Source organism: Oncorhynchus keta, chromosome 13, assembly GCF_023373465.1.
Source record: "Oncorhynchus keta strain PuntledgeMale-10-30-2019 chromosome 13, Oket_V2, whole genome shotgun sequence".
Lineage (NCBI taxonomy): Eukaryota > Metazoa > Chordata > Actinopteri > Salmoniformes > Salmonidae > Oncorhynchus > Oncorhynchus keta.
The window spans coordinates 20,273,081-20,285,708 of record NC_068433.1 but is presented as its reverse complement, the minus strand read 5'-3'; the positions used below and the strand labels follow the sequence as shown (position 1 = coordinate 20,285,708).

At 44.0% G+C, this 12,628-nt stretch overlaps 1 protein-coding gene across 39 annotated transcripts in view; it reads left to right on the top strand.

The window, feature by feature from the left end:
- Positions 1–11,336, top strand: part of LOC118391990 (thyroid receptor-interacting protein 6-like) — a 75,040-nt gene extending 63,704 nt beyond the window's left edge. For 16 of the 39 annotated variants that reach the window (XM_052459552.1, XM_052459551.1, XM_052459546.1 and 13 more), the window contains 8 exons: positions 6,568–6,704; positions 6,947–7,060; positions 7,240–7,815; positions 7,987–8,083; positions 8,244–8,413; positions 8,605–8,783; positions 9,420–9,540; positions 9,684–11,336. In XM_052459552.1, coding sequence (XP_052315512.1) covers positions 6,568–6,704; positions 6,947–7,060; positions 7,240–7,815; positions 7,987–8,083; positions 8,244–8,413; positions 8,605–8,783; positions 9,420–9,540; positions 9,684–9,815 — 1,526 coding nt within the window. In that variant the 3' untranslated portion in view covers positions 9,816–11,336. Of the gene's footprint in view, positions 1–205; positions 303–455; positions 626–829; positions 1,009–1,731; positions 1,853–1,998; positions 4,482–5,598; positions 5,836–6,067; positions 6,276–6,567; positions 6,705–6,946; positions 7,061–7,239; positions 7,816–7,986; positions 8,084–8,243; positions 8,414–8,604; positions 8,784–9,419; positions 9,541–9,683 lie in introns of those variants that run through there. The other 23 variants (XM_052459570.1, XM_052459569.1, XM_052459571.1 and 20 more) reach the window with 9 other exon arrangements.
- The last annotated feature ends 1,292 nt before the right edge of the window (positions 11,337–12,628 follow it).

Here is a 12,628-nt window from a genome sequence, read left to right as displayed (position 1 = left end):
TTCTTTCCTTTACGGGCGGATACGCTTAATTTTGCAGCAAGATGCTTCCATCAATGTAAACGTCTACGGTTTTTGGAGCCTCTTAAGGTAAACGATGGTCCTTGTTGAATACTTGTATCTTCAGTCTCTTGGTTTCACTGATCGAAATGGGGAAAGTAAAATCTCTATGCTGACTTTTCTGGAAAATGTTCATATATTTGTCCAGCAGGGGACAGCAGCGCCGAGGCCAGAGGAGGAGTTGGTCCAGCTCACTAAGAAGTTTGTGTATGACATGAATCATCCCCCGACAGAGGAAGACTTTGGTAAGTTCTGATTTCTTTCTCATAGAATTGTATGTCCTTTGTGTTGACTGGACTGTTATTTACATTTCCCCTTTTGTGACAGTTAATTTCAATGTCACAATATGTCCCTCCCATTTGCCTTATGTCTTCTCCCCTTTCCATCCATACTACCAGGTCGCTGTGCACGTTGCGGCAACAACGTCCTTGGCGACGGTAGCGGCTGTATCGCCATGGAGCAGGTGTTCCACCTGGAGTGTATAACTTGCATCACCTGCCACACTCGTCTCCGGGGGAAAACGTTCTACGCCCTAGGCAAGCAGAGCTACTGCGAGAGCTGTTATATTGTGAGTGGCTGTCACTGACTGTTCTCTTTATGTATTGAGAAGGCTCTTCTCCCTCTTTTGTTCTACATTTCTTTTTAAGCAGTATTCTCAATTCATCAGTTGATCTCCTTTTTTTATCTTTCTTGCCATCTATATCTGTAGCTATTGGATTCTCACTCGCACTATTCTGTCTGAACCTGTGCTGCTCCTCTCCCTCCCCCTCAGAGTATCCTAGAGCGCTGCTTTATGTGCTCCAAGCCCATCCTGGACCGTGTCCTGCGGTCCATGGGCAAGGCCTACCATGCGCGCTGCTTCAACTGCGTGGCGTGTGGCTGCTCCCTGGATGGTGTGCCCTTCACAGTGGACGCCACCTATCAGATCCACTGCATGGCAGACTTCTACAGGTCAGCAACACGGATAGACCACACTCAGTGCCAGATACTGACTTTACTTTTTTTTATTTTATTTTATTTTTTTACCCTCAATTTCACAATATCCAATTGGTAGTTAGTCTTGTCATATCGCTGCAACTCCTAAACTGTCTCGGGAGAGGCGACGAGTGCGTCATCCGGAACATGACCCTGCCGAGCCGCACTGCTTCTTGACACACTGCTCATGTATTCCGGATGCCCGCCGCACCAATGTGTCGGAGGAAACACTGTAGAACTGGCGACGGTGTCAGCGTGCATGCTCCCAGCCTGCTGCTGGAGTCGTTAGAGCGCGGTGGGATAAGGACATCCGTGCCAGCCAAACCCTCCCCTAACCCGGACGACGCTGGGCCAATTGTGCTCCACCTCTCTGGTCTCGAACCCTAGTTTTAGTGACGCCTCAAGCAGTGCCTTAGACTGCTGCTCCACTCAGGAGACCACTGACTGTACATTAGGAATGTAATCAAATGGAACACTAGCACAACAATCAGATAATAATCTGTCCAATAGACCCATGTCTAAAACTTAAACTCGTAAAGTGTAATTCAGAGATTACTTGATCAATTAATTTCTGAATTACACTTTGAGATTTAAAGTTTTACACATGTCTATTGGACAGATTATTATATCTGATAGTTGTTAGTTTTCCACCCTCTGAGCTCTGTTATTGTTGACGCTGGTGCTTCCTGTCCCACACAGGAAGTTTTCCCCTCGCTGCTCAGTGTGTCGCAATGTCATCGTGCCTGAGCCGGGCCAGGATGCGGCGGTCAGTATAGTGGCGCTGGGCCGCAGCTTCCACGTCAACTGCTATGGGTGTGAGGTGAGTGGTCACTGTGTTACTAGAATAGGTCATTCAACTTGAGTGATGTTCAGTTTGGCAGGCCATCACATCAAATGTACACAGCCTCCTCAGTTGATCCTAATCCAGTGTTCCTGGATTGACCTTGTTTTCTCTGTCCCCTCCAGGAGTGTGGTCTGCTCCTGTCCTCTGAGGGTGAGGAGCGAGTCTGTTACCTCCTGGATGGTCACATCCTATGTCAGGGCTGCAGCGCCCGGCACATCCAGATCCCCTCACCCAAAAATCTCCACTGACTGATAACCAACTAGGAAGTCACCTGACTTTTTAACCAATGACTCTTCCATTATTTTAATCTGCACTGCGTTAGAAGTTGCCCTAAGTAATAGATCTTAAATCAGTTATACTACTCTTATTCATGACCTTAACCACAAGGTGGAAATGTTAATCTGACTTGAGATCAGTGTCGAAGGGCAACTTCATCCCCCTTCACTTTTATCCTCTCATAGCCTTTCTTTATACTTCAGATGCCCAAAGCTGAGGAATCAGTAGTAGTTGGCCGACTATTGAACCTCTATTGAACCTCAATCTGACAGTCTTCAATATGAAGTCATTATTTAATTTCCCTTGACCAGGTTTATTTGTACAGGTTCAAGACAGGGTATTGAAACATGGATTGACAAATAGTTTGACCCTTATCCCTTTCCGTATCCTCTGCTTTACACTATCACCTATATATATATATTTCTCGACCCCCTGCTCCTTTTCCACCACACCCTATCCCCTACCCCTCAGTCCCATAGCAGTACTGTATAGAGCCCCTGACCTGCAGGCAGCAGGGGCTGCACTACCCCAAACCCTTGACTCCACCATTGCTCATCTCACACACTATCCTGCATGTTGCACACTGTCTGTCACGCACTATCCTACATGTTGCACACTGTCTGTCATGCACTATCCTGCATGTTGCACACTGTCTGTCACATACTATCCTGCATGTTGCACACTGTCTGTCACGCACTATCCTACATGTTGCACACTGTTTGTCACGCACTATCCTACATGTTGCACACTGTCTGTCACGCACTATCCTACATGTTGCACACTGTCTCTCACGCACTATCCTACATGTTGCACACTGTCTCTCACATGCCATCCTGCCAGACCCAGGTGGGACATGGAAGGAGCTCCATGGAAAATAAAGATTGATAGATATTCACGATGTGGAGGATCATAAGTAGAAAAGAGGTGATATTGAGGAAGAGGATAATGAGGAATACAATGTCATCCTGGCTGTTGGGTAACAGTCCAGATAATGGAACATATATTTTGTATACCACTAAAGTTAATAACCGTGCTGATCTGCCTCATAAGCAAAGTGCACATATGCAAGGTATTTCTGTGACCTGAGTTTATATTGCAGGTGGTTTTGGTTGTGGAGTGAATGTGTTTGGAGACCAAGTGGGTGTAGTCAGTGTTGTGCAGTGAAGAGTTTTTAGAAAATATATGGTAGGAAAGATTGGTTAGAGAACGAGATCACTGAAGTTAGTGCTTTGATGTTAATAGTTTTGATTTTAAATGCAACCGTTTCAATTTTACTAGGTAACTCTGTTAACCACACTAATTTAGAATGACTGCCTACCCCAGCCGAACCTGGATGACGCTGGGCCAATTGTGCGCTGCCCTATGGGACTCCCAATCACAGCCGGATGTGATACAGCCTGAAAACGAACCAGGGACTGTAGTGACGCCTCTTACACAGTGCATTAGACTGCTGCACCACTCGAGAGCCCTTATGCAGGCTTTCATATGATATCTGGCACCACATGTCATAACATAATATTTTATTCCATAGGACAGTTATTTGCATAATGATAATTGGTACTGCAGTTCAAACCCCCTCTTTTAAAATGTGAATGCGCTTTTAAAATATTTTTCCTTTAACATTTGGGTTGATTTGATACTTTGCAATGATGAATGAGGCACAATGAAGTATGCTTGCCATTGTCTTACTGAGAAACCGGGTTCTCTATACTGGCCACGTGGGCTGAGAATATCCTCTTGTGTTCATTATGGGTTTTTGTTTAAGATTAGCCTTAGGAGTATGATTTGTGCTGCTAATCCCCGTCAAAGCACTATCGGCCATGTTTGAGTAATTCTGACATTTGAATTATTCACACATTGTGTTGAAAGTGTCTTATAGATTCTTCATCCCGCTGTCATCTGTTTTTAATAATGTAAAAACTGCTAGTATGATTTGATGGGTTTTGAAGCTTCCCTTCTGACTACAAGACCCTTTAAAATATCAATTATATTGTTTTCTTTGTCCAGAATCATGTTTTGTTTCAGTATTTGATTCTTCTAAGAGTAAAGGTCAATGAGCACAATGATACGAAGGTCCTTGTTTTGAGCCCTACAAGTTGCATTTTTCACTTATTTATTTTTTTTTCACTGTAATTTTGTTCCACAGCATCCTATTGATAAGTACTGCAGAATAATGATATTTGTCCATGAGAGGAATAGACCGAGCAGGTGGTTTGTACAATTTGACTCAAGTTAGAAGTAGGTGTGTGAATGATTAGCTTTTTTTTGTCTTAAATGCCAATTGATCATACTACATAGACAATAAACCATCCTTTTTTTCATCAAACTACACCATGTGTATGTATTTTGCTAGACCGCTGTACTAGACCCCAACCTATTCAGTATTATTACACATGGCAACCTATGGAAAGGCACCATACTTAGTTTAATGTTCTCTGAAGTTTATTTGATTTTGAGGTCAAGCATAACCAACATTCTAGGTCTTAAACAATGCAAAAAAAATAAGTAGTTGTCATTTACAGTACCTGTGTGACATTGTAAGAAATGGGTCTTTAAATGATCCAACTGGAAGAAGAGGGGCTGCTTGGTGAGGAGGTGGGCTAACATGATGTGAAGGTCTTCCAATAGAAGTTCCGGCATCCTGCCTTGCGTTCCCGTTGGTTGAGGGGTAGCTGGCGCACCACCTCCGACCTCACCCCGAGTGCCTCCTCCAGGTCTGGTAGTACCTCGTTCTCCCCCGCTGCTGTGGCCATCAGGTCCAACATCTTCAGCAGGAGGATGTGTGAGAGGTCCTGTAGAGTACAGTACAATAGAATAAAATACAACTACAGAAACCACTACCTGACTGGCACCATGGATATGGCCATGTATATTTGATCTTCTTTGTTGCTAGACTCCATAACATGATGGGTTTTCATGGGACCACTTCTGTCAGTTATTCAAGGACCAAGACATTAGAAGCATTTAACAAGTACAAGTTATGGTCATTTAATCTGACCAGTCCTCTTGAAATGGTATCACTTTTGAGTTGACAATATTACAGAATCTTTCAAGAATGAATAAAAACAATATACACACTTTCCCTGTTTTATACCTGGTTCTAACATGCATCCTTTGTCCTTGTGGGACAAGCCATAGATCTCGCACTTGTGGGATTGTGTGTGTTTTTTGAGTGTGTGTGTTGGTTCACTCTGTGGAACATAGTGGTATACTGCATAGCTGGCTCAATGAGCTAGCTAACTTTGATAAACAACCAGAAATGTCTGGTTCATTAAGGAAGTTAAACTTAGATATGTTGTTTCGGTTATTCAGTCAATTGACCAGGGTTTCCCAAACACGGTCATGCCCCGCCCCCAGGTGAATGTTTTGGCTTTTGCCCTAGCACTACACAGCTGATTCCAATAACTGACTCATCAAGCTTTGATTATTTGTATCAGCTGTGTAATGCTAGGGCATAAATAAAAACTTGCACCCAGGGAAGCTCAGCATCAGCCCATTACCCATTTCAAGGTTCTTTCCAAAGAATAACCATTCTGACTATTTAGGCAAGTTAGCTGCTTAACTCATTGAACCTGCTTTGTGGTATACTCTTTTGTCTCTGTCTGCTGGAATTCCCTGATGGTTGGGAGTGTCGCTGTCTTATTGCTACTTCTCAACTATAAGCCTGTTGTTTAACTGTGTATGTGAGTTGACATAAGAAATCCAGGTTGAAGCATCTTTGGATTTCCAGTGCTTACCTGTGACCTAAATATGCAATCAGCAAGTATGTTTTTGTGCCAGTGACAGGAATTCTTCTTGACAAAATATTAGTGCATCTTTTTAAAAATGTATTATGAGAATCTTATTAATACCAACATGTGAGTGTTTTGTTATAGTGTAACTGTTTAATCATGACAACACTTTTTTTTTTTTCAGAACCCTGACATGTCTGGTCCTAACTGGCTTCCCCCGAAGACTCCTGGTAGCCCGGAGAGACCCGTCCCCCAGATGTCCGACTCTGGACCAGCCGTGTACAGACAGCCGCCCAAGAAGGTCTCCTCGGACACCCGGCCCAAGTATGTGGTCTATGACCAGAACGGAGGAGGAGGAATGGCCACTAGGTACTTGGCTACTAGTCCCACAGGTAAGAACACAGTGGTGGGCCTTACATTACACTGGGCTTGTCTTGTGTGAAACCTTGCTATAATGAGATCTTGTGATGGACTATTGTGAAAATCAGAAGTCCGTTATTCTGTAGCTCAAGCCTTGGAGTAGAGTGTTGGACCTGACACAATACTGAGTACATCAACAGCTTTGGTGATTAGTTCTTGATGTAAATAAAATGTTTGTCATGTGATTAATGTTAAGTGTGTACCCTGTGGTTTTTAAGTCTTGTTTGTAAATGTAAAGTGCACTGTTTTGTATGTGTTCTACAGCTGGGCCCATGCAGCACCACCACCAAGAGGACCCAGGGTTTCACCTTAACTCTAATGACCACTACTACCAACCACTTCCCCAAGGTCTCGACGAAGACCAATCCTTGAACCTTCACATGGACCGCTACCAGCTGATGGTAGGTTGTAATTGTTTCTGTAGCCTGGAATTCTCACTGTCTTGGTCCAGTTCTCTGGTGTTTAGGGTAGTTTCCAGGCAAAGATTTGTGGTAATGTAATTTTGTTATGAAGTCTGAAATGGCTCAGAATATTCAAATAAAAATGTATTGGGATAAACGCATTACTACACTTCCTCTACCTATCCATCTCCTCCTGTTCTGACATTATTTATGAAGGCACCCATTTTTTTTCTTTTTCCCAGCACTGGGAAACTCCTGAGAAGCTGATTAGACACCACTCCAGCAGTGATGCGGAGACAGACTCACTCACCTGCATGCTGGCTGATCAGGACAGCCATACACTAAACGGCACACAGGTAGGCTACCTGACTGACTACATTGGACTGTGGAGTAAACGATTCCTCCAAAACATAAACATGTGACTTAGTGTATTTTCATATCTGTCTGAAAGTGTTTCACTGGGTCCTCTGGATATTTATGCCTTGGTTAGTTATATTGTAAGGAATGCATAAAATGATTATCCATTATTTTGCAGCTGTACCACAATGTGCCTTACAACAAATACATCTTGGGGGACCACTACAGACCTTCAGCCCAGCCAGGAGCCCCATCTCGGGGAGAGCCGTTTATGGGTTTCCCACCTCAGTCCACAGACCATTCTATACCCCCGAACCCCAGTGATCCCCACCAGGGTCTCCAGTACTTCCCCCAGCCAGATGAAAATGACACCAAGGTCTCCAAATCCTACCCCCAGCCTTTCCCTGCCTCCTACAATACCGCCTCCACCCATACTGGCCCAAGGTTCAGTCTTCAGGTCAAAACAGCCCAAACTGTCACCTACTTCCAGACTGGTAGGCAAGCTGGGCAGGCTTACACTCCTCCCCCACACCGCCAACATGCATTGTGGTCCCCGCCCAGGAATCCGACTGGCCCCCAGGGCTGGTTCCCTCGCCACCCTGCATCCCAAGTCCAGGAGCTGCACTCTGAGAGGGGTTACAAGGGGAGTGCCGCAGGGTTTGGAGGGAGAGCTACCCAGTGCCCCACATCCAATGGAGTCACAGAAACTCACCAGTCAGGCTCGGCACCAAGCTCCGCCTATAAGCCCAGCAAGGTGAGTGTCTGGAGTTCAGACATCTAATGTTTGTGGTGTCTTTTTTTTTTTTTTTTAAGGTAAACTATGGTCCTTTTTGAATACTTGTCTCTCCAGTCTCTTGGTTTCACAGATCTAAATGGGAAAGTAAAATCTCTATGATTTTTCTGGAAAATATTAATATTTGTCCAGCAGGGGACAGCAGCTCCGAGGCCAGAGGAAGAGTTGGGCCAGCCCACTAAGAAGTTTGTGTATGACATGACTCATCCCCCGACAGAGGAAGACTTTGGTATGTTCCGATTTCTTTCTAATAAAATTGTATGTCCTTTGTTGTCTGGACTGTTATTTACATCATTTCCCCTTGGGAGAAATTGAATTGAGAGTTGAATTCCACAATATTTCCCTCTCATTTGTCTCCTCGCTTCTCCCCTTTCCCTCCACACTTCCAGGTTGCTGTGCACGTTGCGGCGACAAAGTCCTTGACGACGGCAGCGACTGTATCACCATGGAGCAGGTGTTTCATGTGGATTGTTTCACCTGTGTCACCTGCCAGGCTCATCTCCGGGGGCAACCGTTCTACGCTATTGACAAGCAGAGCCACTGCAGGAGCTGTTACATTGTGAGTGGATGTCACTGACTGTCCTCTTTTTGTATTGTGAAGTTTTCTCCCTCTTTTGTTCTACACTTCCTTTTAGTAGTGTTCTCTCAATTAATCAGTTGATTGCCACATCTCTCCATATCCTTATCTATTGGATTTTCATTCTCACTATTCTGTCTGAACGTGTGCTGCTCCTCTCCCTCCCCCCTCAGAGTATCCTAGAGCGCTGCTGCATGTGCTCCAAGCCCATCCTGGACCGTGTCCTGTGGTCCATGGGCAATGCCTACCACCCGCGCTGCTTCAACTGTGTTGTGTGTGGCTGCTGCCTGGACGGTGTGCCCTTCACTGTGGACGCCACCTATCAGATCCACTGTATAGACGACTTCCACAGGTCAGAAACACAGAGAACACACTGACGGTACTCTGTGGCAGATACTGACTAATTTTTTACCCCTATTTTCATGATATCCAATTGGCAGTTAGTCTTGTCCCATCACTGCAACTCCCATACTGTCTCGGGATAGGCGAGAGCCGTGCTTCCTCCGAAACACGACCCTTCCAAGCCGCGTGGCTTCTTGACACACTGCTCGCTTAACCTTTAAGCACGCCGCACCAATGTGTCCGGTGGAAACACCGTAGAACTGGTGACCGTGTCAGCGTGCATGCTCCCGGCCTTCCACAGGAGTCGTTAGAGCACTATGGGATAAAGACCTCCGTGCCAGCCAAACCCTCCCCTAACCCGGATGATGCTGGGCCAATTGTGTGCCGCCTCACAGATTTGATTTGATTTGAGATCTCGAACCTTGGTCTTCAGTGACTCCTAAAAGCAGTGCCTTATACTACTGCGCCACTGATTTACTTTAGGCAGGCAATCAACTGAAACACTAGCACAACAATCAGATATCTGTCCAATACTCATGACTAAAACTTAATTGCACTTTACGAGTTTAAGTTTTAGACAGTCTGTCCAATAGACTCATATCTGTTTATTTTTAGTGTTGACACTGGTGCTTCCTGTCCTACACAGGAAGTTTGCCCCTCGCTGCTCAGTGTGTGGCCAGGCCATCATTCCCGGACCGGGCCAGGATGAGACAATCAGTATAGTGGCGCTGGACCGCAACTTCCACGTCAACTGCTATGTGTGTGAGGTGAGTGGTCACTGTTAGTTCAACAGGTCACTCAAGTTGAATGATGTTGGCAGGCTATCACATCAAATGTACACAGACCCCCTCAGTTGCACCTAATCCAGTGTTCCTGGATTGACCCTGTGGATTTTCTTTGTCCCCTCCAGGAGTGTGGTCTGCTCCTGTCCTCTGAGGGTGAGGAGCGATGCTGTTACCCCCTGGACGGTCACATCTTGTGTAAGGGCTGCAGCGCCCAGCACATCCTAAACCCCTCAGACAAAATCTCAACTGACTGCTAACCAACTAGGAAGTCACCTCTGACCTTTAACCGATGACCCCCGTCAACCATTCCATTACTTTCACTTGCTCTGGGGTAAAAGTTGGCATAAAAAAACAGATCTGGAATGAACCTTAACAACAAGGGGGAGATGTTAAACTGACTTGATCAGTGTCGAAGAACAACTTCATCCCCCTTCACTTTTATCAGCTCATGGCTTATCTTCGGGCATCTGAAGAATAAAGCTGAGGGCTGCACTATTTCACCCCCCCTGTTCAGACCTTTGACTGCACCACAGCTTATCTCACACTATCCTGCATGTTGCACATTGTCTCACACACACTTTCCTGCATGTTGCGCACCCTCATACACACCATCCTGCCGGACACCGATGGGATTGACATTGTGGAGATTGATATTGAGGCTGAGTAGGAAAATGAGGTGATATTGAGAATAATGAGGAATACTGTCTTCCTGGCTGTGGGGTAACTGACCAGTCCAGGTATTGGAACATATATTTTGTATACCACTGAAGTCAATAACCGAGCTGAACTGCCTCAAAGTGCACATATGCAAGGTATTTCCGTGACTGAATTTATATTACAGGTGTTTTTGGTTGTGGAGTGAATGTGTTTGGAGACCTTTCAATGCAGAGCTAGTGGGTGTTGTGCAGTGAATTGAGTTTTTAGGAAGATTGATTAGAGGGAACAAGATCACTGACGTCATTGCTTTGATCTCATTGGATGTTAAATTCTGTAATCTGTCAATATAATTAAATCTTGAACCACATGTCAGAACATAACAGATATTTTATTCCGCAGGACAGTGATTTGTAAACAACTGGTACTGCATTTCAGAGAATGTTACTTGTATACCAGTCCAAACTCCATCTTTTAATATGTGATGTGCTTTTAGATATTTTTCCTTTTAACACTTGGGTTGATTTGATACTTTAATATAAAGATGAATGCGGCGCGATGAAGTATTCTCGTCTTACTGAGAAAGGGGCATCTCCATGCTTGCCACGTGTAAGCTTAGCCTTAGGAGTTTGCTTTGTTGGCCGTGTTTAAGTAACTCTGTGACATTGTAGTTATTCACACATTGTGTTGTAATTTCTCGAGATTCTCCATCCCGCTGTCTGTTTTAATGTAAAAACTGCTAGTATGTTTTGAAGCTTCTCTTCTGACTACAAGACCCTTAATCAATTATATTGTTTTCTTTGTCCAGAATCATGTGTTTCAGTATTTGATTCTTCTCAGCGTCTAGGTCAATGAGCACAATATGGTCCCTGTGAACAGCATTTTCACTTAACCGCTATTGTCACTAAGATGTGTAAATGTGATTATGAGGGTAATGGTCATCACTTTGTAACTGTTTAATTTTATGTTCCACTGCTGAATAATGATTTGTCTGAGTGGAATGGACTGAGCAGGTTTGTACAATTTGACTTGCATATGAAGTAGGTGTGTGAATGATTAGCTTTATTTCTTTAATGCCGATTTGTAGTATGATCAAAGACAATAAACCATATTTTATTAAACTACACCATGTGTATGTCTTTTGGTAAACCACTATTAGTCCCCAAACAATTCAGTGTTATTACACATGACAACCTATGGAAAGGCGACGTACTTAGTAGAACATTAAACTAAGTTCATTTGATTTTGAGGTCAAGCATAACCAATCTAGGTCTTCAATGCAACCAATTAAGTAGCTGTCATTTACAGTACCTGTGACATTGTAATAAATACCTCTTTAACCTCAAGGCTCAGACCCCTTTGACCCCCCCCCCCCAAATGATACCCAGATCTAACTGCCTAGTTCAGGCCCTGAAGCAAGGATATGCATTTTCCTGGTACCATTTGAAAGGAAATACTTTGACGTTTGTGGAAATGTGAAAGTATTTTAGGAGAGTCTAACACTAGATCTGGTAAAAGGTTAGAACGTTTTGACCCGTCTTTGAAATGCAAGAGAACGCCATTTACTGTCCCAGGTGCAATTTAGATTTCATCCACTAGATGGCAGCAGTCCGTGTGCAGAGTTGAAGTCTGATCCAATGACCCATTGCATCAAAATGTATCAAGACTGCCCAAATGTGTATTTTCAACTTTTCATGTTTAAAACTGTGCACAAACAATAGCATTTTATTCTGTCACTAATAGCTACAACAAATTGGACCGTGCAGTTAGATTAACAAGAATGTTATCTTTCGACCAATCTCCGATATGTCTATGTACTGGGAAATGTTCTTGTTATTTACAACTTCAGGCTAATGCGATTAGCATGATGTTAGTTCAACCGTCCTGCAGGGGACCCACCAATCCTAAAGAAGTTTAATTAAATGATCCAACATGGAAAGGGGCTGCTTGGTGATGTTGAGGTGCGCTAACATGTGGACTTCCAAAATAAGTTATCTGATCGTGACCAGATCTTCCTGAACGCCTTAAGGAAGTAGGCACCCATTGTATCTGGAAATGTTACAAGTGTAGATGGATTTTGAGAATGAAACTGAGTTTTGGCATCAATATTTTGCTTTAAAATAATTATTGCTTTGAAAGAATGCCAAATTATTTGAATGCAGGGAGGGACAGGGACATTTGTTCACAATGCAGACATACTGGATGGATGAGACACATTTTACCACTGTGTTGTTGGAACGGCTACAATGTGGGCACTATCAGAATGTGGAGAAGATCTGGACAAAGGACTCCTGTAAGAACTAGGTATAAAGGAGGCTATTGACACAAGTTAGTCAGCCACTCACCTTGTCCTTGGTTGTGTCTGCTCTCTGTAGTACATTTAGCACATCTCTGTGTGGAGTGATGCTGACCCTCG